Here is a 26263-nt window from a genome sequence, read left to right on the forward strand (position 1 = left end):
AGGAGCCGAGCCAAGATGCATTACAGCAGAGCAGTCCTGGTGTCCCCTCCACCACCGAGCAGCTGAGCCCCGCAGAGCAAAGCCGAACGCAGCCGTTTCCCCGGTGTCGCCACGTGCCGGGAAGGCAGCAGGGCGGCGAGAAGCGGCCGTCCGGGCGGAGTCGGCTCCGCGGCCCTTTACCCGCTCCGCGCTGCGGATGCCGCACTGGGCCTGCGGGATGGGGGGGCGAGAGGAGGGCACGCCTAACCCCTCCGTGTCCCCATCCTGCCAGCCGCCTTTTCGCCTGCCCCGCTGCCCGCCTCCTGCCCGCGTCCGTCCTGCTGCCCGCCCCGCTTGCCCGTCCGCCCTGGCCGGACGCAGCTGCCCCAGCAGCGCCGCCGCCTCCAGCACCACGGAGAGCGCCTGGGCACCCTCCGCCCGTGCCGCCGCGCCGCGCCGCGCCCCGCCCCGCGCAGGACCGGGCGGTCCCGCCGCCGCCTGCGCCGCTGAGAGGGCCCCACCACGGCTTAGGTCTGTCTGCTTGAGCCCGCGTATTGGGGCTGGGGGTGTCTCTCTGTTCGGGCGAGGCTTCCCAGCCCTCTGCCCTTTTATGCACAGCACTCAGCCGTTTCTTAGCATTTCCTTCTAGGAGTAAGCTTCTCACATTAGACATCGCGGCACAATTCGGTCTACTGCTCACTCTACCCCAGGCGTAGGCACACAGCTCAAGGCTCAGAAGTGTTTCAGCCTAAAAGGCCACAGGGCCCCCCGGGTCTGCCGTCCTGCTCTCATGTGGGCAAGGCCTTCCAGGAAGGCAGGTCACCCCCTGCATCCCAACAAGCCTGCCTCATCCTACCCTGCCAACCAGCCAAAGCTGCCTCAGCAGGAAGCCATCACGGCATCTGCCGTGCTGCAGCTCACGCCCTGGTGAATCACACACGTCCCTCTGTGCAGACTATACAGTTTGAGGATGTTTCCCTCCCCAGACTCGTTTCCAGATTTCACTATTCTCATCTAAAGAAAAAAAAAAAAAAACACAGAAATCCTGGTTCCTGCAACTCACAAATCAGTAGTGACTCAGAAAGCTGGCCCCGGACTCATGCTCGTGGCCTTGCTTTACAAGATGTTGTTTACTGACCTCCAGGAAGCATGAAAAGCATAATCTTGGTCTAGGGAAGCACACACAGAAGAAGAGCATCAGTCAGTGCTGGCACACTGTGCGGACTGTGCAGCTGGAGGAAGAATGGTGCCAATGCCCTGCCTGCTGTAGGAGAGCACAGCCCCACCCTGGAGACCTCTGCCCACTCTCCTGCTTATCTCACCCACCACACACACCATGAGACAATTCCACAAGTAGTATCCTCCAATATCCATGCTGAAAATTTGTCCTGTATCTGTAAATAGTGTGTGAGTCTGTTACCACCGCAAGCTTTTGACAATAAGGCTGGTGTTCCCCTGGGAGAGACAAAAGAGCTCCAGCTGGACTGTGTCAGGATGAGAAGGTAAAGACTGAGTGTCTTCTCTTCGTACCACCACCTTGGAGTCTGTCTCCTCTAGGCCAACAACTGCTACCAGCCCTAGGAGGTGTACAGATACAGCTCATCACTGGCATGTTCTAGCAAGAATTGCAATTAACTGCCCATATCTGTTTAGTGGCTGGCAGTCATGTCACTGTCTTTCCTCTTGACGAGGAAAGTTCTTAAAATGAATGTAGAGAATCCTTATAAAGTGTCCCTCCTCTTTCATAATCATAATCATATTTGGTCCCATTCTGCCCACTTGATAAAGTGAATCAAGCTTGTAACTTTACAGTGGCTCTTGCTACAGTACATCAGGGAAGTGGTTGTCAACTTTACATTTATCTTGATTTTTTGGCTTTCCAGACCCCTTCAAGAATGTGATTGGGTTCAGCTGCCATTCCACAAGTTTTAGCAGAGTTTTTCCCAATTAGGTCTGGGGATGCTAAAACATACTAAAATGCAGAAACATTCCATATAAAACAATGGAATATGGTATCTGTATACATTTGTAGGAAATCGTATGCAAAGGTAAAAACAATCTGAAGCAGCTGCTTTGCTGAGATGGTTTAAAAAGTCCCTTGCATTGGTCTCTTTTTTTGGTCATATCTTTGGGAAAAAAATGTGTTAAAATTAATTTGTGCATGTTTTACAGGTAGCAACAGCAGAGCCTTCAACACCAATAGGCTTTTTTCATGTAAGACATAAAGCATTTGACATGGAATGTACTATTAAAGCCAGACCGAGGGGGGAGAGGCATTCAAGGACTGATTTCCATTTCAAACTGCATTCTGGCACTTTGTACTCCAGCACCATTGGTGGATCAATATTTAATGCCCAGAGATTCTGGCTCTGCAGGAGTCATGTCAGGGGACCTCTAGAGCCAATCTGCTTGGGTAGAGGAGTGATAATTATTCATGGGCTCCTGCCTCTTGCTCCTTCTCTTGCACAGCCCCACTCTGCTGACTCAGTGCCTTATTCAGTCTTCTCTCCCTCTCTCCACTGCTGTAGCTGGACCCCTTTGCCTTCACTGCCTCTGAGAGCCTGCACATCCCACCATGGCCAAAACAGCAATGGGTAAGAAACTGCATCTCTTTTTCTTCAGCCAGTGCAACGGCCGCTATTGCCTGGGACTGCTACGGACACTGGGTGATCTTCTCAGCGTCCCTAAAGTTTAGGGAAAAATCAAGGCAACGCTAAACGTATTTTTAATTTCTTTGATCAGATTAAAGGCGGGGGGGGGGGGGGAGACACACCCGGGGCTCTTTTAACGTCCTGAGATCAGACTAATTATTTACTGATGGGTGAGGTTAGCGCACAAGCACAGCCTAATTTGGAAACGGCTGTCGTTATTTTAAAGATGAATATCTGTATTATGCCATTAAAAAAAGAAAAGAAAAAAAGAAAATGAAGCGGAAAGTTATCCTGGTTATAAATACGCCTCCCACCACCCCAGCCCCCGTCGACTGCTCCCCTCTGCTTCTGAAACGAACCGCGAACGGCGTGGGGAGGAAAAAAAAAAAAGGGAAGGAGGAAGGGCACGGCCGAGCGGAGCCCCTTGACGCGGGGCAGGGAGCTCAGGGCCGGGCCGGCGGCGGGGCGCAGCGGGCTGCGGCGAGGCGGGCACCTGCGGCGGCGCGCACTGCGGGCCGGCCGCGCCCAGCCCGACGGGAGGGGCACGGGAAGGAGCTGCCGCTCGCCCGCTGCCCCGGCGCTACCCGCACCTGCAGTCTGCCGGGGAGGGGGGAGACGGGACGGGGCGGGGGGGCTGAAGTAGGTCACTGCATCACCGATAGCTGGTATGTGCTAGCAGTTCCCACCCTGGTTTTCCCTCCCTGGGGACACCTTTCCAGGGTTGCTGTTGTCTGGCGTTTTTCAGCTGCAAGCAGAGCATCCTTCCATTCTCTCTCCCTCCCCGGCGCCCCCCCCGGCCAGGAGCCGCACCCTGCGCCCCGCCGCCGCGGCGCGCCGCCCCCCGACCAGCCCCGGGGAGCGGCCGCGCCGGGCCGGGCCGGGCGGGGCGGGGCGTGGTGCGGTAGCGGCGCGGTCCTCGCCGCAGCGCCGGCCCCGGGGGGCATCCGCGGCGCCGGAGGTCTTTGCCCTCGGAGCCCGTCTGGGTACGGGGTTCTGGTGCTGCTGCTGGCAGGAGCAGCGGGAGGCGGCAGCCAGGCCCTGGCCCCTTTGTTCTAGGGAGGCTGCCGGAGTGGGTGGGGGAGCGGAAAATCGGAGTGGAGGGTGTGGGAGCGAGGGAAGGAGACCAACCGCGGAGCCAGGCTGCTGAAAGCATCCAGATCTATTGCTCCTTGATTTTTCTGGGTTTTGGGGTTTTTTTTCGGGGAGAGGGAGACGGAGGGGAGAAGTGAGGCAAGATTTGTTTGACGCATTCCAGTTTTCACAATCATTCACTATTAAAGTCATACACGCTCAAATCCCACAATATAAGAATGGAAAGCTTCAACACAGTTATTATCCTTCCCCAGAAAGCAAATCTCATTCAAATTCCCATTCTGTGCAGACTCATTTATCAGTCTTAATCACATTGCACAAAGTTACCTTAAATCCTCCAAGCACTGGCTGTAAGCGATACTTTATACATTTATTTATTTGAATGCTGATGTTGCATTCCCGAGGAATAATTGTGGATTGAAAGCCATTTAACCTGGCTGTGGCACCCCTGGGAACAAGGCACGAGACAGCTGTAGATGCAAATAGGGGAGGGAGACAGGGGCTGCGGGAGCCTGGCCAGCCCTGCAGTGCCGAGCACGCCGTCCCCTCCCCACTGCAGCAAGCTGGTAATCGGTATTGATAATTTGTAGTCTGTCGGAGACTTATTGTTGCAGAAGGCCCTGTTAGGAATTCTGTCACTAGGGAAGAAAGGGCTCTTTGGCCTTGTGTTAATGATCTCGCAGCACTCACAAATATAAAGGTTTCTGCAGTAAGAAAGGTGCCTGAAATCATTGGATTTGCCTAGAGACAGATTGACTGTGTCACGCCAGTTTGCTTGTTAATGCCTGGTTAACAAGCTACATACGAAAGCAGTAAAAAGAAATATAACTACCTAGTTTAGGTTTCTAAAAGATAGTAATTACAATGGCTTTCAATTAAAAATAAAAATCTATTATTAAAAGCATCCTCCCCCTTTAAACTCACAAAGGTTAAGGATTCCTTTCACCGTTTCTTCTTTTTCTTCTTTGCTAATAGGCAACAAATTCTCTTTTAATGTGGAAAAATAGATACATTCTCAGTCACACACATTTCCAGTTGGTACTAAATAAGCTACATTTGTTTTGTACTCAAGCTTTACCCAATAGACCACTGAGAGAACTACTCAGTGCCTAATTTTTTTTCCCCGTTGAACACTGTATTTTGCAAAGTGGCAATAAAGGCTAGATCCTGCTGCCACTGGAGCCTACTGAACATTTCTAATCAGCTTAAGCTGACCCACTATTATGTTTCTGGCCCAGGGCCAGCAAGGCACTTAGGCAGGTGTCTGAGTTTAAGCATGTGAGTAGTCCTGGCTTTGGACAGAAATCTTCAAATAGGTTAGGGAGATGCTAAATACCTTGATAAGCTTGTGTTTATGTTCTGCCACAGAAAGCGAAATTAAACATAATTTTCTCTTAGACTCATTTAACTAGAAGGTTTTCAAAGAAAGCTCCTTTGACTCACATAGGAATTTCAACAGCTGCAAGAATTTCTGCGGCTCAGTACACCCTCAGTGCCAATGAAGTTCTTTCTGATGAACATCAGGCACACACATACCCTGATCTCCCAATCGCATCTATTTATTGAACTGCTTATATTTAAGTATATATAAGTGTGTCAGTTTGAAATGTCATATAACACAACTGTACAGAAATTCTGGAGCTTTTAATTGCGTCCTCCCCTTGACGCCATCTTCCAGATGAAGTCTGGATTGAATGGGTAGGCTTTTTTGTACTTTGTACTCCCTGCATGTTACATAAATTGGCAGCTTTTGCAGGTGGGATCACCACAGACCTGGTAGGCCATATACCTGGCTGGATAAACTTATGTACATGGCAGTGTGAAGATGAAGCAGTGATGTCACTGGAACTGAAAAAAAGTGTCTGAAATGGTTATTTCCTTGATTCCCTGCAGTGTTTAATTTAAAGAATATTCCATAGGCATTCCACAGTTACCATACAGAAAGTCTCAGCCCTGATTATGGTTCTTGTTTGTTTTATAGGAGGATGTTTAGCAAAAATATATAGGATATGTGTTAATGTGTTAAAGAAGTGTTTTAGTTCAGACTCCTTTTAAGATAGTCAGGAACTGTATAACATGATAAATGGGTGGGATTATGAGGGTAAGGGAATTCAGGCAGCCCCATGCTTCCTCCTTTGCATATCTCAGTAAGACTGATTAAACTGTTGTAAAAGTGCTTCAGAATTGTTGTGCTTTGTCATTTGCGAGTTACAAGCTCAGATTTTGATACTTAGCTTGATGGATGCATTGTCACTGGCAAGTTTGTCTGTTAATTGAGTACTATATTATTGTCTTATCTAGTATGCAAACATACATATGAAGTCTTAAATAAGTGTGTGGTTATGTTTAAATAGCTCAATTATTTCAATAACTAGGCTTTTTTTTAATGCATAGGGGTAAACATTCTGCCTCTGATCTACCAGTAAACTTACTACAATTAAACAAATGCTTATCTTTGACAGTTGCACATGAATAGTCATCTGGACATCAATGGCAGCAACAGCTTCAAGTTAAACACATAAGACTAAGTACTAGGCTGAATCTGGACTGAACATGCTCTTTTCTGTATTATGCAGGTTTTAGCAGAAGGTTTTGACCTTCTTCTTTTATAAAAATGTACAGTTCTTCCCCTTTTAGAAATAAATGAACGCAAGCCAGCCCTGAATTATTTTCTGCTGTTAGAAAATTATGCATCTGAATACACAAATAGGAATGTAGACAAGATTCAGAAAAGAGTGTATTGTCTCAGAATGTTAGAAATGCTATTAGTCTGAGACACCATTATTCCAAATTTTGTCAAGATTTAGCAGAATAACCGTTTCAAATAGTTTATTTTTTCTGAGAATTTTGATTACTAAGCTAATAAAAAGTTTCTCGCAAGTACAATTCACTAGACAGATGAAGTTTAACACCTATTCACATTGTTTTCCTGTTTTTAAAGAGATTGCTCTTTCTGATATTGAAAATTGAGGCAGTAATATTTTTTAAAAGAGTCCATAGGGCTAAGAATTTATATTGTCTTACAGCAGTTCTTTACTTACCCTATGAAATGTACAGGCAGGAGGATGGAGCATCATCTATTCCATCATCTTATGAAAGATATCTCATAACACACTGAGGAAACAAAAATTAAATTCAGCAGCTTGAACACTTCCAAAGTGTTTGCTCATCTTCACCTCCATCTCTTCTTTGTCCCAATATAAGCTCTATTTAGACTAAAGGGTTCCCTATTCCATAGTGTATTCAAGTAATTCATTTGCCAATTTGAATTTCCTTGGTCTAATTATGGAATCACAGAATAGTAGGGGTTGGAAGGGACCTCTAAAGATCATCTAGTCCAATCTCCTTGCTAAAGCAAGACCACCTAGATCAGGTCACTCAGGAACACGTCCAGGAGGGTTTTGAACCTCCAGAGAAGCAGAATCCACAACCTTCCTGGGCAGCCTGTGCCAGGGCGCCATCACCCTCACAGTAAAGAAGTTTTTCCTTAAGTTTCGGTGAAACCTTTTCTGTTCCAGCTTTTGTCCATTATCCCCAGTCCTATGAATGGACACTAGAGAAAAAAAAAGTGGCGTCCCATTCCCTTGACATACAGCTTTTAAATACTTGTAAGTATTAATGAGGTCCCTACTCAGTCTGCTCTTCTCTAGGATTAACAGCTCTAGGTCCCACAGCCTTTGCTCGTAAGAAAGATGCTCCAATCCCTTGATCATCCCAGTGACCCTGTGTTTGACTCTTTACAGAACTTTCCTCTCCCCCTTGAGCTGGGGAGCCCAAAAATGGACACAGTACTCCAGATGAGGCCTCACCAGGACAGAGTAGAGGGGGAGCAGAACCTCCCTTGACCAGCTGCCCACACTCTTCTTGATGCATCCCAGGATGCCATTGGCCTTCTTGGCCATAAGGGCACATTACTGGCTCATATTCAGTTTATTGCCAACCAGGACTCCCAGGTCTCTCTCTGCAGAGCTGCTCTCCAGCAGTTCAACCCCCAGCCTGTATTGGTGCATGGGATTGTTCCTTCCCAGACGCAGGACTATGCACTTGTCCTTGTTGAACCTCATGAGGTTCCTCTCTGCCCAGCTCTCAAGCTGGTTGAGATTCCACTGAATGGCAGCACAGCCTTCTGGGGAATCAGCCAGTCCTCAAAGTTTGGTGTTATCAGCCAACTTGCTGAGGGTACATTCTGTCCCCTCATCCAGGTCATTGATGAAGATGTTGAACAAGAGTGGCCCCACAACTAACTGCTGTGGAACCCCACTGGCCACAAGCCTCCAACTTGACTCAGCTCTGTTGATCAGCACCCTCTGGGCTCTGCCATTCAGCCAGCTCTCGATCCACCTCACTGTCTACTCATCCAAGCCACAGTAAAATAAGCCTGGATTATTTAATTTTTTTTGTTTGTTTTGTGTTTGTACTACAATAGTACATTCTTCTAGATCACATTTTTCACACCTATTTGTTATTTTCAAATCTATGTGCAACCTGATGGGTAGATTTTTCTCAGGTAACATTTATATTCATTTATTTAGAAAAGAATTCTCTATTTTAAAATTAATAGCAATAGTTAAAAAAACTCATTACCAAAGAGAGATGGGACACTTAGATCCAGCAGTATATTTAGATAGCGTTTTAGCTTTCAAAGACTATGCAAAATGAATTAATTAATTCTCCAAAGAGCCTTCTGTGAGAAGTAGGCATTATCATATAGTCTGGAACACAGAGATCAAGAGGTTGCCAAAACAGGTAGGTCTGGGCAATATTTGACCTGTGCAGCATTTTTCATGTAAATCTAATATAACTACCTTATTAGTTCTTAGTCAAAAGGAACAAGAGTTGTTCAGTGCTCCTGAAAAACATCAAGCCCTGACTGTCTTAAAGTAGGGAACCTAAAATGGTTTCACTCTAAATAATTGATGTAGTTGGAAAATTAACTCACGAAAGCTACCACTTGAACGTAAGGGACTAAGGGTGAAGTTCTTAAGTCTTCTCACAGAGTGTGGTCTCCCCAAGCTATATATATATGGAGTACGTTTGGCCTTCAACTTACCTTACGAAGCTTCAAAGTCCTTTCTCTTGCTACTCTCAGGAATTCTGTCCAGTGCTTTAAGGAGGATCAAATATCTCACAATGAACCATCAGTGGTTGCTCACTTCCACAGTATCTGCCTTCAAAAATCCAATGTCAGTTGTCCATACAAGTCATCATTATAAACAGAAACTGTTGCTGTCATCAGGTGGCTTGTAGAGAACATGTCTGCTTCAGCAGTATTCATAAAATGAACAATAGATGAGCGAACTTTGTAAATCACGAGTTGGAAAAGATGTTTAAGATCAAGTCCAACCATTACCATAGCGCTGCCATGTCCACCACTAAACCATGTCCCTAAGCACCACATCTACATGTCTTATGGATATCTGCAGGGATGGCGACTCAAATGCTTCACTGTGATGCCTGTTCCAATGCCTGATAACCCATTCAGTGAAAATTCTTTCGCACTATCTAATCTAAACTTCCCCTTGCGCAACTTGAGGCCATTTCCTCTTGTCCTGTCATTTGTAACTCGAGAGAAGTGATGAATACCCACCTTGCCACAACTTCTTTTCAGTTAGTTGTAGAGAGCAATAAAGTCTCCTCTCAGCCTCCATTTCTCCAAACTAAACAACCCCAGTTCACTCAGCTGCTCCTTGTAAGACTTGTGCTCTAGACCCCCCACCAGCTTTGTTTCTGGACATGATCCAGCACCAAAATGTCCTTCTTGTAGTGAGGGGCCCAAAACCAAGAACAATATTCAAGGTGCAGCCTCATCAGTGCCAAGTACAGAGGGACAATCACTTCCCTGGTCCTGATGGTCACACTATTTCTGATACAAGCCAGGACGTTATTGGGCTTCTTGGCCACCTGAGTACACTGCTGGCTCACATTCAAGCAGTTATCGACCAAGAGACCCAAGTCTTTTTCCTTTGGGCTGCTTTCCAGCCACTCATCCTCAAGCCTGTAGCATCGCATGAGATTGTTATGGCTCAAATGCAAGACCCAGCACTTGGCCTTGTTGAACCTCATACAGATGGCCTCGGCCCTTCAATCCAGCCTGTCCAGATCTCTCTCAAGAGCCTTCCTGCCCTGAGGCAGACCAGCACTCCCACCCAGCTTGGTGCTGTCTGCAAACTTGCTGAGGGTGCGCTGGATTCCCTTTTATTGTTAAAGCCATTGAACAGAACAAGCCTCAACACTGAGCCCTGGGGAACACCACTGGTGACCAGCTGCCAACTGGATTTAACTCCATTCACCGCCACTCTCTGGGTCCGTCCATCCAACGTTTTTTACCCAGTGAAGAGTAAACCCAGCCAAGCCATTGGCAGCCGGTTTCTCCAGGAGGATGTTGTGAGAAACAGTGCCAAAGGCTTTACTAAAGTCCAGGAAGATCACATCCACAGCCTTTCCCACATCCACTAAGCAAGTCATTTTGTCATGGAAAGAGATCTGATCAGTCAAGAGGGACCTGCTTTTCAAACACCCATGCTGACTGGGCCTGATTGCCAGATTGTCCCATGTGTGCTGTGTGACGGCAGTGTGATCATCAAAAGACTATCTACTCCATAGCCTTCCTCAGCACTCAAGTCAGGCTGACAGGCCTGTAGTTCCCAGGATCTTCCTTTCAGCCTTTCTTGTAGATGGGTGGCACATTTGCTATCCTCCAGTCCTCTGGGACCTCTCCGGTAAGCCAAAACTACAGGTAGATGATGCAGAATGGCTTGGTGAGCACTTCCACCAGCTCTCCCAGTACCCTCGGGTGGATTCCATCCAGCCCCATAGACTTGTGTGTGTCTAAGTGGTGTTAGCAGGTCATACACCATTTCCTCTTGGATTATAGGATCTTCATTCAGCTCCCTGTCCCTGTCTTCCATCTCAGGGGGCTGAGTATCTGGAAAACAACTAGTTTTACCATTAAGACTGAGAAAAAGAAGACATTAAGTACCTCAGCCTTTTCCTGGTCATTTGTCACTATGTTTCCCTTTGCATCAAGTAAAGGATAGAGACTCTTTTAGCCCTCATTTTGTGCACATGTATTTATAGTAACATTTTTAAATTATCTAGGTTAAGCTAAATTAAGTTCTAGTTGGGCTTTGACCTTGACTTAAAGTCAAGTGAGGTGTTACCTCACTTGAGGTGTTACCTCACTTGAGCCAGTGGAATTCAGCCAGTGGCCTCAGCACAATCAGCTGATCCTTAACCCATGGGGATACAGAAATTGGTAGCTGATTTGAAGGAATGTCTGCTATTCACAATTCTGTCTAGGATACCATTTGAGGTGTTGGATTTCATTCAGTTTAAAAGTACTGTTGATCCCATTTGGAAATGTGAGTCCCCCTGTGAATATCATCCAGCAATTCTACCTGGGACACACAGAATCATAGAATGGTAGGGGTTGGAAGGGACCTTTAGAGATCATCTAGTCCAACTTCCCTGCAGAAGCAGTTCAGCCTAAATCAGGTTACATAGGAACATGTCCAGGCGGGTCTTGAAGACCTACAAGGAAGGAGACTCCACAGCCTCTCTGGGAAGCCTGTACCAGTGCCTCAATCCTGCATCCATGACTAAAACACAGGATGTATCTATTGTTGTAGTTTCAAGAACTTTTCAAGAACTGAAAAGAAGTGCTTTGGAGACCTCAATCGGCACAGACCTGCATCCTCAGTTGAAAAAAAATAGACAGATGCAAAGGTAGTATCTCCTGGGAACAAAATACTCAAGACATCGAGTGTCTGAGTAATGCCAGCATGTAAAGCTGCTCTGTAATTATTTCATTTTCTCTTTCATTTATTATGTTTTTCTTTTTCCTGTCTGCTAATATATAATTTGACAAATGAAGTGACTTTAAACGCTTTCTGCCAGGATGTGCAGTTAAACTGATGTACAGCATCTACACAGAACATTAGTGTTTGCTGAATACATTTAGAAATGTTGTTTTTTGAAGGTGCAGCTGTCCAAGAAGTTCATAAAGAAATTCTAATTTACACACTCATACACAAAACCCATCACTGTTGTAGCAATCATTGTGTGGAGAAATTGGGATCCCTCACATACAGCCACAAAAAAGGATTGTTGGGGTTTGGTGGAGGGTTTTTTGACTAGTTTTGCTCCAAACGGGTGTCTTAGTTTAGGGAGGTGACCTAGGATAGAGTCAGTAAAGCTCTAAGGTACCAGTGGTGGGATAGAGGTGTGTCTGTTCCTCCACAACACATAGGGAGAGGTCAGTGCCTCTGGCTGTGATCAAACTGCACATTGCTGAGGTCTACCCAGAGTGAAGATACTCACTACTCAGTGGCATGGAGGAAAATGCAGGGGGCAACAGTGAGGCTTCAGCCATCCTTTGGGCACTTGACTCACAGCTTCAGAGAAACACTGCTTTGTTCTCCAGGGTGGTGGGAGGTGAAAAACGTAGCAATGGGTCCACTACTGCCCAGCAGCTAAACAGCTGATGGAAAAGGCAGCTCTCCAGCCAAGAAAACTCTAATTGTTGCAGTTTAACAAAGTGAGTTTCAGTGGAAGGACTCAGATATTTTCTAAAGCAGTGGAAGAAAAAAAGTGTCACTAGAGGGGAAACAGCAATGGCTCACGGTGGTGTATGGGTCACACATTTAAGTGTGACCAACTCAAGGCCAGGAGAACCAGTCCTGCTAGAGCTGGATCCTAAACCAGTGGAAATCTGTTGTAGTAGATCAATGTCTGATTAACCCATTTTTTTCCTTCTTTACATCTTCCAAAGCATCAGCTTAGAAAGGAAACTTCTTCTTTATTATTTTGAAAAGTCATGCAAAAGCCAGTCACACTAATAAAGGAGAATTTGATTATACAGGAAAAGAGACTTTTTTATACAGGAAAACAGACCATTTTATACAGGAAAAAGAATTTGATTATAGAACAAAAGAGAAAAAACAGGCTGTTACAAGTTGACATTTGAATATCTCCAGTTCCTGCTACTTTTAGAACATAGTGATGAATATGACAGCCAAGACAATCTTCAAAAGTTTGGTAAGTTTGTTATAAAGGACAGGCTGAACAACACAGAAGTTCTGTTTTGCTTTTAATGAGACTGTTGATTTTAGGATATGGTGGTGCACAGTGTCCTGAAAATCTAGTTATTGCAAGTAAAGATCCCTTTTTATTCTAAATGACCCAAGCATCCTTACACCAGAGTCCCACAGAAACCAATGGAGCATCTCTGCAGGGATCGACTCCTCACGTGGTTAATTCAGTAGCAAAATGGAGTCTGAATTCATCAAGATTCTCTTCTGTGTAAGTAGAGGCCAATACTGCAGAAAAACAGAGACAAATAAATAGATAAATAGAGAGATAAATCAACTGACAGAGCAAATGAATTCCAGAAATCTTTAGTAATATTGCTGAACAGGAAAAGAATCACTACATTGAAAAACAGTATAAAGAGGGAAAGAGAAAAGAGAAAACCAGAAGTGGATCAAGAAAGACTTAATTTGACAGATCTGGGACTGTTTGGCCTGGAGAAGGCTGAGAGGGAATCTTATCAATGCTTATAAATATCTGAAGGGCAGGTGTTGAGAGGGTGGGCTGAGTCTTTTTTCTGTAGTGCCCAGTGACAGGACAAGGGATAAGGGGCACAAGCTGGAACACAGGAAGTTCCTCTTGAACGTAAGGAAAAACTTCTTTACTGTGAGAGTGAGGGAGCCCTGGCACAGGCTGTACAGGGAGGGTATGGAGTCTCCTGTGGAGGTTTTCAGAACTGGACATGTTTCTCTGCGACCTGATCGAGGTGAACTTGCTTTAGCAGGGGGTTAGACTGGATGATCTCTAGAATTCCCTTCCAATCCCTACCATTCTGTGATTCTGTGGGAGCAGTCACATTACTGAAAGACAATATAAATTGTTATCTTCAAAATTCAATGTATTTCTGTTACGCAAATCTGACCAAATCTACTTAAAACACTTTCTCTGACCACTGGATTTTTTTTTTTTTGTAGCATCAGTTTTAACAAAAAAAAATCCCATCAGCAAAAGTTCTTTCTCAGACAGTTTAATCAATTCTGAATAATACACTCATTACTTTGCACCATCAGCTTGGTTTCAAAGAGGCTGTCATTCTTTATTTCTCATTCCTTTTACACATCTTCTGATTAAACCATTCAATAATATTTGTAATCGATGCCTAACTATGATAAATTTCAACAATATGCTGTTGAGTGGTATCATTATTTTCTTAATGGAGGCAATCAAATATTTGAATATATGCATAAAGACATCACAGGATACAACAGTGGAAGTATAAATCAGGTAATTGGTAATAATAATAGCTGCATAGATAGTTTAATTAAAGATTATACAGAAAAATCTGAAAGTCACAGAATAACAGATAGGTGGTTAATAGCTCAAAAATCTAATATTGGAAGATCTCCTTGAAAGCATCTGTTGGGTAAAACTTGAATGCACTAAAGTCAAAGACAGCTTTTCAGCTGACTTAAAACAAGGCTGGGATTTCATCCATGAATGACCTGCTTGCTAGTAAAATGGTATTAATCAGCTCAAGATCAAAACTCAAAAGAAATTTTGAACTATTGTAACTAGTTTTACTGACAGGAGGAGTTTGTGACAGTAGGGTGATGAAGGACATGGCCTATATCTTCTAGATGGGCTTCTAGAAGACCACTGCTAAATGGACACAGCCCAGTAAGTGCTTAAGCTGGAGGTCTATTTTAGCACACATTTTGCATATGTTTTTTCCTCAGGCTGTTTTACTGTTATACTGTTTTTCAAAGGATGTGACAAATTGGAAAGTGCTTGTCACCTGCTACAAGTCACGGTTATTGAAGATTTCATCGATCACTTCACACAAGTCTCTTCATTGATTGTTGTCACTGCCCAAATCAGTTTTAATTTAAAAAAGATTAAATAAACCCTTCAGATTTATTTTATGATCTCGATTAGATCATAAGTTTGACCTATATTAATATTATCAGTTATGCCAATATCTGGTTAAAGTAGGCACATTTTTATCCACATGCTCTGTTGCCAATATGATTTTATGATTTTGCTCAATAACAAAACTTGCAGAGACACCATATTTGTTGTGCTACATAAATTAATACTGATGACCAGACTGCTATTTTATTTGCAACAGTTCCAAGAATGAAATGATCATTTAGATTCTGCAAGCTACACAAAATCTTCCCAGTGAGGCAAAGACAAAATACAAAAGAATAGTAACAATAATTTTCATTATTTGCCTTTATGTATCTTTTTTTTTTTTAATTGCCTCTGTCTTTTCTATATGGCTCGTTGCTTGTTTTGCAAGCCAGATTAAATGATGAGAGATATTTTTACCAAATTTGAGGAGTTACTGGGAAGACTGCATTTCAGAAAAGGTGTAGGGTGACTGTGGAAGTGGCCTATGGTGATGACCACGTCTGAAGTCCAGCAGCTGAACAGCTGGAGCCTCTTCCTGGTGCTACTCCAATAAGGTGCTCTAGGAACATGTCAAAAAGAAACCATGAGGTTCTTTGGCAAGGAGGGAAGTAGAATGGAAGACAATGAGTAATTGGGTCATCAAGGAAAGAGCTAGAAGAGGAGACTGAGGAATTTGCTTCTGTAATGTCCTGGAAATGAGCTCACCAAGAGTCTGCAGCTAATGTACAAGTCCTGAATGACAGAAATAGTGCAGAGGTCCAGTGACATTTCTGTTGGGCTAGCAAGCACTAAAAAATATGAATAATAAAGAGGACTGAAACTGGGGAGGTAAAGTTACTAGGAAGCCCTCCCTCCCACACATAAAATTGAACTCACTCTGGAAACTAAACTATGGAGAGTCTGGAAGGACATTGATTGTCTTAGTTTATCCTTATGCTTAAAGAAGGGCCATCATGACTTTGTCTAGTCACCGCCTGAATGGATGATCTCACAGTTTCCCAAGACACAATTTTGTAGCTGTTGCTCCTTGTTCTGTTATCTGGAAGAGTTTGGGTCTGTCATTTCATTGATATTTCCTTCAAATAGTTGTAAGCAGCTAGTATATTGTCCCTTAGCCACCTTTTTGCCCAAGTGGTGCCCTCCAACATTCTTCAATGCTGTATGCTTCAGGTTCCTCATCCTCCTGGCAGCCCTCCACTAGACCTTCACCTGTTCCTCCATATCCTTCTTAAGTTGAGGGGGCCCAAAACTGGGTGCAGTACTTCAGGTACAGCTTCACAGCACCAAATACCTTCAACCACTGGTGAACCTGACCTCCTGTTATGTTGATTTAAACGCACCTCTGCCTCTGGCCTGCTTCCACTCTCCATTTTTCCCATCTAATGGCTTTAAAAGAAAGGTGTAAGAAATAGCAAAAAAACCTCTGTAAGACTTTCAGACTCAAACTACATATACCAAAGTTATTTCTGTAAATTTTTGTGTCTTTTCTTTTTCTTAAAAAAAAGGTCACTCCCCAGTATCTATTCCTATTTTGGTGCTTAGACTTCATCTTTCAGTATTGACAGTTATGAGTTTCCATAGACAGATGCTGAAAAATCATCTGAAATCTCACTTGGGCATTTGTATTTTCTTTATGACTATGTAGAAGACTATCATAAAATTATGTCTTTAAATGCTGTAAAAAAGGATTTTCACAGGGAGCATGTCGAGCACTGAAACATCTAAAAATGACCCCAGTTTCTGGATTTAGGGACCTGCCAAAAGATGCTTTTCCTGCTCATTCTGCTGCTCACTTCTTAGGAGATAATATCAAACAAAAATACAAGCTTTACAGAATGTGCTCTGTATCAACATGTTTGATCAGGGAATTCCTGTCATTTTTACTTACTCTGTGCAGTGCTTTTGAAGTCCTTGAAAACCTAATAAAACTGTTTTTTAACCAAAGAGTTTCTCCAAGGATAAACAAACCCTTGGTAGGCTTCCTTATGGGGATAGTTTCTTAAATTAGGGACTAGATTTCTCTAAATCCAAAAATTCAGGCCTTTGGAATCTCTTGCCATTAAACAAATACAGAGCCTTGCTCCCACATTATACCCTATTGAGTAGGCTCTTAAATTTTTATAAAGGCATTTTAATATTTGTAGTCTTTGTTATGAAAAAAGGGAAATAGACCATGTGATATAAAGCATGAGATCATAACCAGTGTATCAAGGCATCTGCAACACAGTTTCCATTATGACACCTCCTTGAGTTTAAAGCAAAACCCTCCACAAATATGAGTTACATTGACAGGCAAAACCTACTATCACACAGTTTTATACAGAAACTTAAAAGTCATTTACTAAGAGCTTATTTTTTTCTGTCATTCAAATTGAAAATGCTATTCTTAAATAACAAAATTATAATGCGTATGTCATTGCCTGTATTGTTGTGAGGATAGGAACCCTTCATTTTTGAGTAATCTGCTTACATATGTCATTTGCCATTGTGTACAGAAAGCAAAACAATGTCTTTATTCAAACTGATGAGACATTCATATTTTAAAATGTCCCATAAATCAAAATTCTCTCCAAAACTGAGAAGAAAATTGGATTTTTCAAGCTGTCACCTCTTATTGTCTTTAGCATTTTGACATTTAGTCGGTAGTCATAACAGCCAATAATAGTGATTGTGTAGCATGAAGATGCAGTTACACATATTTGGCCTTGGGTTAAGTATGTTAAATACATGCAGATTGCTCAAAATCAACCAATAAACTTAAGTCAAAAAAAAGCGCCTTATATATACACATTTTTGTGTATACATACAGGTATAAATTAATTAATGAACACTTCTGTGTGTCTGCTATTCAGACACTATAAAATAACTGATTTGAGGGACACCACCTACAGCCCTCACAGCAGCACATTGTCTGTAAAATGGATTCTCCTGCTAATTATAGTGTGAAAATAATTGCAACAGGTCTTGCAGTCAGTGAAATGACTCAGCAAGCAAGGAATACATTTAATTATTGGAATGTAAAGATAACGAGTCCAACTCTACTGCAAATTATAATTGCATTTATCCCATAAAATATAAACACAAAGTTCTACCTAGGTGTTTGCCCTCAGTATTTTCTTTGCCTAAAGCAAAAAAAAAAAAATTAAAAAAAGCACCTCGGAACTGAATTTGCTTACTGTTTTCTGAGCCTTAAGTTATGATTTACTATTATTTTGGCCTCCCTCAATTCAAAGCACAATTTTTAAAATACTGGGAGACATCAACCATGCCTTCATTTTGGAATGGCACTGGATGTGTATTAATGAGGGTTGTGGTTACAACGCCTATATGAATTACTTTTTTTAAAGTTGTGTTTTAAATCTGACTTACAGTTTTGTTGAAACCCCATGTATATCTGATCCCAGTAAAGTGTCAAGGACCAACCTGCTTGTTAATGGAAGCTATCCCTGTAGCAATGCATCTATGGTCCCTTCATTGAGGTACTTCACAACAACTGAGAATCCCTGAATGATGAAAAGAGGAAAAGTTGGATACTTTACCCTTTTTACTTGCCTGCTTTGCTGAAGCATTTTGGGCCTTGCCTTTGCTTGTGTATCAATGGCTTGCCTTCAGAATATGTGTATAATTCTGCTAAATTTTTGTCTCTTGAACGGTTGAGTATGGTTCTTAAAACAATTTGACTGTAATCTCTGTCCAAAGACAGGGGGAGCAATTTCATAACCTAATTGAAATGATATTAGTGCAAATCCAGAAAGAATCTACTGTGTCAGGACAAAAAGAAACAGTAACGGAACTCTTATTTCAGTTGCAAAGATTGACAATATGCCAGGGTTACGTCATTACCCTCTAGGCATGATAATACAGTCACCAAAGAATGAAGTGATGTCCAGTGTCAGTGGGTGATGCATGGCTGGGTGGTGCACGAACAGGAGTGTGTTAGACCTGCATGAAAGGATCAGGACAATGCAAAATTAAGTCAGTGGAAGTCTCTGAAGAGATCATTAGGAAAAACGGAATAAATGGCACCATTCCAAACACACATGGCTGAGGGTGAGATTCAGAAAAAGAAAGAAACATTGGCAGGTAGCTGTGTAACACCACGCTCTAGTAACCCAGTCTTACTGTGCTAAAACAGAATCCGTGGCACAACTCATACCTTGGCAATGTGTCATTTGATCATATTAGGCTGAATAACTAATGCTGTTGCTATTCTGTTTCATCATACTCGATTTGCATCTTCACTCTAGGGGTTGTTTCAGCAGCCAGCACCCATATTGCCTGCATCACTCTCAAAGAGACAGCCTGTGCCAACAGAGGTGTCACTCATCCAGAAATTGGGAGACCTGTGTTCTCCATGAATCTTTCCTACAGAGAGGGCCTATGACATGAGACAGTTTTTTTCATCACCAGGTCATTTCTTCCCCAACATCCTTTCCCCATCCTGCTCACTGACATCATAAACTTTTTGGCATCAGTATGTACAGAAAGTAGCTTAGCTCTCAGCTGGGCCTCCACGTGATCCCGCAATGTAATAATGAGATGGCCTTAGGAGCATGCTGGGAGGCAGCAGCCAACTCTGACAGACTAGTCTCTGACTGCTGGGTGCTCCAGAGGAAACTAGTGTGCTCAGCACTTCCCATCCTTGCTGCTTGGATCAGCAGCAAGCTGTAGGCACACTGCCAATGTGATGACTGATAGCTGCATGCCAGAGCTGCTGGAGGAACATAGACTGTCTGCAGGCTCTGCAGCTTCCAAGCTGTAACTCAGTCCACTCCACGTCACACTTAAAAAGACACTGGAGAAGTACCACCTCCTTTGCAAATCCTTCCCCCCAGTGCTTCAGCCAACAGTGTGGTCCCAGGACCAAGCCAAGCACCACAGCTTTGCACCAAGGAAACAGCATGACTTGGGGGGCTTCTAAGCAGTACGCAGCCCCTTCTGAGAGAAAACTGTTAAATCTGGGGGTTGTCCTGCAACAGAGAAGCCCTGAAGCAAACTCTGCTAGACTGCTGTTATGGCAGGGTGTTACAGGTAGTAGCCCTCATCTCAGGAATGCTGAGACAACATAACCTGTGTACAGGAAAGCTCAGGGTGGGTGTGTTGAGTAGAGTCTCTGAGAAGCCTTCTGCTTCTCTGGCCTTTGCACATTAGCCTTCCTGAAAACACTGCTTTTAGTCTGGGTGGTGACAGACTCTGGTACAGTGCTACTTAACAGGGAGGGAACTTCAAAGCCATGTTAGTTGGAAATTTTGGAGTAAAATGGGGTTTAAGCCATTTTATATGTAAACCATTTCAGAAATAAAGGAGTTTAATGGCTTTGTGTGCTAGCAAAAGGGTATGTCACAACCCTTCAGTCATACAATGCAAAGGAAATGCATTACACATGATGAGCATTACATCGTGGAATGCAAATACATACATTGAAAAATTCCAAGGCTTAAGGTTTTGATTCTTAAATTATTCATGTAAGACTCGGAGTGATAGTTGAGGGGATAGGGATTTTTCTTGAAAACAGGAAAATTAATGATAGGATCAGACCCAGAATGATACATGGAGAATCATTACTACTACCCTATCAGTAGTCCTAAACTAAAGTAAAACTGAGGATTAAGACAGGATAGAGCCAAGCTGGCTACAGTGCCAATCAAAAGAGGCAGTTTTCCCTGTGAGCAAGTATGTAAGAAAACCAACAGCAGTTCTCCAACAGGTAAGGTAACACAAGTAAGGATGGTTATTTTCTCCTGGTGCAGCTGCTACAGACTGTTCCCTTTTTCCATTCAGTTCACATTCAGGAAAATCTTTTTGGTTCACGTCGTCCTGTAGCCGAATTTCCAGTCTGTAGTGCTTCCACAGGATACAGGAGACAGTAGGTAGCAGAATGGTTTCTGGATGGGGCTATCTTAAAGATTTGCAAACATCAGCTTTCTGCCAAAGCATCTGAAGAACATGGGTTTAACTTGTCACTGAAAAAAAAATAAATGGTTGTTTTCAGTTAACCACCAGGAAATAAAGCTGCCTTAGGAGTTCTGTAGCCTTTGAGTTCATTCCTCACTGTTCATCGTCTCTGTTGTCTTCAAAGTCTGTTTTAGTCACAAACATGCTTTCCTACATGAAAAGCTCTATGGGAAGAAAACTGGAGGAAGGGAGGGAAATACAGGGAGATGCCTTGAAAAAATTGCAAAGGTAAAGCAGACCTCAAAAAAAGAGGACTTCTCCCCTTGGGGGAAAAAAAATAATCTCCAGATTTTTTGTTTTCACCCTGGCTGAAGTTTTCTGAAGCTCTAATGGATTTCAGGAGGGCCTCAGACCTCTGTATTAGCATTGATCTCCTTTGCATCCCCTCAGTCCCAGAGGACTGTTGGAACTGAACTACCAAGGGCTAACTCGTGCCAGTGTGATGCACTGGCTCTCTAGAGGGGTGGCTCAGAAGAGAGGGTGCAGCGTCTGACTGCCACTGCTATGGATCAGTTTCTGCAGAGTCAGAGAAGGAGAGAAGTTTATCCATAGCTTTCTTGTCTGTTCTTCCCATGTTTCTACGAGCAAGCAGTGTGGTGAGGCTCTCAGGGTCCAGAGTGCACTGACATTCTTTGGGCAGGCACATGTCTCTATTTCTTCCACAATGGAAGGAAATGCATGTGATTTAATTTCTGTAAATACAACCTAGCCCAAGATCTCTAGCAGTGACTATGGCAAAGCATCTGCATCACTGTTTCAAGTTACCATGACAAGATTTACGTTTTTTCCCAAATTCGAAACACCCCTTCCATTAAAATCTCATTTTGGCAAAGCAGTTGCATTAGTCCAACAAAATAGTCTCATTAACTTGTATCACAGATGACTGTAACAATCAGGGTTCAGTAAATGGGTTTTCTCATTGCTTTAGCAGTGAAAATTACATAAATTGAAATAATACACAATAGTAACTGTGGACGTTAAAATTTGGAAAATAAACCAGAAAATGAAGTGAACAAAGACATTTGAATCCAATCACACATGTTAAGTAAAAGTCACAGACATGGCATCCAAAGTGGTCCATTTTAGCCCAGAAATTCATAGTCATGATGAGTGATTAAGCTGTAAATTTACAGGCAATTTCTAGTCAGACTTGTGCCACGCTCCAGTCTGCGTGTCTGCTTGTATTTGCATCATCACACTGTAGATCAAAGAAAATCATTATTTGGCAGTCTTTACAGAAGCAAACTGATGATTGTGTGTTCCTTGGGATAGGTTTTCCAGACAGATCCTTTGCTGTCACCAGAGCTATTCTGCATGCGAAGGCTTGCACTCAGGGATGAGGTTCATTGGTACAATTGGACACAATCTTAATAGGAAGCTGAAGGGTCAGACCTGCCAATTGCATGTATTTTTAAATACTGATGCTACAGTGCTCCCTAATTTCACTGCCAGCCTGCACTTTTATGAATGACAGTAATGCCTCATTCCATCCCAGACCATTTTAATGACGTTTGTTAAAAGCATCTCTTCTTGGAGAGGATAAAATTGCTAATAGTTGTGCCAAAACCCAGGTAGCTTTAGTGACCTCAGAATGGTCAAGAGTTAAAGAAATTAATGTCTAAAGCTTCTTTTTGAAACTCTCAGTTGCCACAAAAGCAGATTAGTTCTGTCCAAGTCCTTTCTTTCCCATTTTCTGCACATATGATAGGAAATGCCGGAGTCAACTCTTGACAGAGGAAACTCAGTAATTCTCAGTGCTTTTTCCTTGTGTTCTGTTTCCTGGTTGCTTTTTTGTAGTATCTGCTTGCTCAATGGCTTAGATAGAGAAATATTATAAAGGGGGAGGGGGGTGGGGGGGTGGACAGACACGACCAAAACACTATACTCTCGGTATTAAACTGCATTGCAATGTATGAAGAGAGTGCAATTTTAAAGAGCCAGCAAAGAATGTCCTCAGATGAGTGAGGGTCCCTTGCCACTTTTCCCACCAGTGAAACAGGTGAGCATTGTAGGGAATTAAAGAGCCCACATAATGTTAGAACAATTTAAAGCAACCTTAGTTTTGTTGAGGGACTTGGAAAAGCACACATTTACATAAGATTTTGAGATGGACTCACACCAAATATTGTTAAGCGATGTTTTGCATGCAGAGAGACGGTAACAAAATAAGTCCCACCTATGTGTACCACCAAAATGAGATGCCACTCATGACTGAGCATAAGGGATGGATAATACGTATTCACTGCAGGGATTTTGGCTTTCCCTCTATCACTGGTGATTCCATAAGTCTATAAACCTCCTTCGGTTTTCTGACAACAGAGAGAGATTCATTGGCCTTAAGACAACCTAGTTTGTTTGTGTTGGATATCTCTCTTGGAACGGGACTGATCATTCTCTGGTGGTGCCTCCAGACTAAAATGAAAGCTTTCATGACTGCTGCAAATTAACTATCTTAAATAGTAGATTATCAGTATAAATTAAAGTGAATCCCAGACTCATACATCTCAGACAAGAGCCAAAAATTAAATTATATAGTCACAGTAGTAGTTCAGTTTACCAGCTTTCGTCGTGCAGCTTTCTTCAAATACTCCACCAGCTATGGGGAGACAGTTACAGTTATGATCATGTAACACCATTTCATTTCATAGAATCATATAATGGTAGGGGTTGGAAGGGACCTTTAGAGATCATCTAGTCCAACTCCCCTGCAGAAGCATAGAAAAGGATGCAACAAACTACTGAAATGGATGAAAAAAAAAATTAGTGGCTGATAGAGTATACCTGTTGGTGTTCAGAAAATGACATGGCTTTTCATGACTTAAAGCATTGTCTTGACAAACCAAAAACATTAACAAAGGGAAACTGGTAACAAACTGCTTTGGCAATAATATCCATGAGAAACTGATCTAAAAGGATAACTATGGCAGATCCTCTCTACCTGATATTTCATGCTTTGCTTAATCTTGCTTCTTACTCCTGCCATCTTTTCTGGAGCAGAAAACAAAGCGGGATCTCAGTTCGTTCTCAGAAACCTGTCTCACAGGTGCCTGGCAAGGGAACACAGGGCTGAGCCATGTTGGTTTGCACATTCTGATCATGGGCAAAGTGCCAGTTCCTGTTTCCTTCCAGGTGGGCAGGACTTCAAGAACTAGTGGGCAGTGGGACTTGAAGTGTCAAAAATCAGTAACATTTTATCATATGCAGACTGGATTCAGTAAGGTAGAAAGAAACAAAAAATGTGTCTTCATCAGATATTAATTATAAGTAACATTTACACCTCTCTCTCTGCTTTCATGTGTTAAAAAAAGTCTTGCTTACAAATAGTGGTTTATGCTGTGACACAGCAATCTGTCCAAGCTATGCTTTGCCAAGGAACAAGATGTGACCCAGATTGCCTATGGCCTATCAGTCAGGATAGATTTTCATTTTACAGTGTAAACTGTAAAAAGTTCCTTACAGCTATGGGATAATAGATGAGAACAGACAGGGTGATTTTACCAGTATTTTCCTGAGTCTTCCTAATTCTCCCAACAACAAGTACATGGTTGCTGACTTCCGATGTCAGCCAAAGCACTCTTCCTTGTTAGCTTTACTCAACAGGCAAGTGAGCTGCAGGACTGGCAACCAGCTAATTTTGTCATTAGTGGAGGAATATGGGATGTATATGAATAAGCATATTATTTTAGATCAAGAAGGCACCTTCAAAGAGAATCATGAAACCCTGCCTAGCTGACTATGCTTTGGTTCATGCTGCAGAGCAACCTCAGAGTGCACAAATTGGCTTAGTTGGTGGGTAGTGAAACTGGAAGATGTGCTTTAGCAGTGTATCAGCTATGCATCAGGCACTCCATCAGGCACTCATCGTTATTCAGATTGTTGGACTAAACTAAAAACTCCAAAAATATGTAAATGACATAGGAGGAGTCCTATGGCATGGAGTCCTTAGAATTGTTTCCCTCCAGAGATCCAGTCCTGCTGTGCTTTCCTACTTTCTCCTGCAGATGTAGCTCTGGTATGTTTGAAAGCCTCCAGTAGATCTTAGCTGGACCAGCAAGCAAAGGACCTACAGAGAAAGAGCATGGAAATGTTCACCCAACACAGGGACTGGTTTCAGTTTCTAAACATAGCTATTAAAAACAATGCCTGAGGCTTGAGAAAATGGTGATCTTTACTTAAAACAGTGATATTAAGGTACATTTGGGACTCCAAAAAAAAAAAAAAACATTCACAAGTTTCAAAGCTGTCTGAGTTTCTTCTTGTCTGAAGCAATCAAAGCTTTCAGGGGCATTAGATAATTTTTCTAAGACTTGCTCTACAACTCTGAAAATGAGGAATTTATTTTAAAAGAAATAGGTGAGGTTCTGAAATAATCACACAGCTTCAGAGTTTAAAAATAGCTGTAAATACTAGTGTATTCACAACAAAACTGCAAAAATTGCTAATACTGAATTCCCTCCTGGTTTTAGCAAAAATCAGTGTTCTGCTCTTGCCCAACTTCGAAGCTCTTAATCCATATAGACAGTTAAAACTTGCTGCATATAACTAAGAAGATTCTGTTGCCATATTTTGTCAACATCATTCATTCCCAGCAATTTCCCTATCAAACCTTTTGTACTATTATGAGTACCATTTGCTTTCCTTGGTTTAACTTGCACAGTGAATGGAATGATATGTACCCTACATGACTGCACAAGGAGCTACATAATTAGTGAGCCAGTTGAAACATATTGGGAAAATAAACTTTGTTGCAATCACTACTTGTCTTCAAGGGTTTTTTAGAGCTCTGCTAGAAGATAATTTTTGTGCCTGGTTCACTTAGCCCAAGAGGTCCTATGCAGATTGCATAAATGCTGTGCTGTTGTCTTTCTGGCCTGTGTACTGCTTTTTTAACAGAAAAATATGCAGTTTTGAGAGAACAGGCTTCAATGGGTAAAACACTAACTCCTCGGGATTTGGGAAAGCACAATTATCTCTCTGTTTAACCTGTGTGACATGGGCCAGCCACTCTGATGAGCCCACTAGCTAGGCTGACTGTACTCCTTTTTTTGTTGTTGTTTTAGAGTAGGGGGTTTTTTTAAATGTATTATACTTTAAGGGAAGGGCAGCTGAGCAAAGCAGAGCTCCTGCTACTCGATGCTGCAAATAAGCTGTTCTAGTCCGATCAAGGGAGATAAGCCACCACTATGCCTATGTTGGACGCCTAAGGAGGTGTATAGCTCTTCAGTTCCTTTGAGGCCCTCAGCTCTTAAGTGCAGCAGGAGAAGCAGTTCTTGTCAACATGGCAGGTTGTTTGATTCTCAGGGTTGCAGCAACCTTCAGAACTTCCTATGAGTATTCAAGAAGAGTTCCAGCTATGGTTGAAGGAACTTTTAAGGCAAATGACGGATAAATCAATACCATAATAAAGGAAAATGTAATGCTTGTAAAGCATGGAAGATCTTCCTAATTCTGTCAGAGGGAAGAATGAAAAAGGACAATCATTTCTCCAGTGGGCTTCAGTACAGCTATTGTACTGAAAGGAGACATAGCTGAGCACCTTCTTATCTTTCTCCAGCCTTGTTTTGCAGATGGCAAGCTGGGAGAAAAAACATCTTTTTCTAATTATTTTAGATGCCATTAGAAAACAAGACACATTCAGTGTCAAG

The 26263-nt window shown here is 42.8% G+C and overlaps 1 protein-coding gene across 1 annotated transcript in view; it reads left to right on the plus strand.

The window, feature by feature from the left end:
• The first annotated feature begins 2369 nt into the window (after positions 1-2369).
• The window catches only part of STMN2 (stathmin 2), a 42583-nt gene continuing 18689 nt past the window's right edge, over positions 2370-26263 (plus strand). Inside the window, exon 1 of the mRNA XM_061995002.1 lies at positions 2370-2573. Within this exon, the coding sequence (XP_061850986.1) occupies positions 2555-2573 (19 nt within the window). The 5' untranslated portion in view covers positions 2370-2554. The remainder of the gene's footprint in view (positions 2574-26263) is intronic.

Source organism: Colius striatus, chromosome 4, assembly GCF_028858725.1.
Source record: "Colius striatus isolate bColStr4 chromosome 4, bColStr4.1.hap1, whole genome shotgun sequence".
In the NCBI taxonomy this organism is placed as follows: Eukaryota; Metazoa; Chordata; class Aves; order Coliiformes; family Coliidae; genus Colius; species Colius striatus.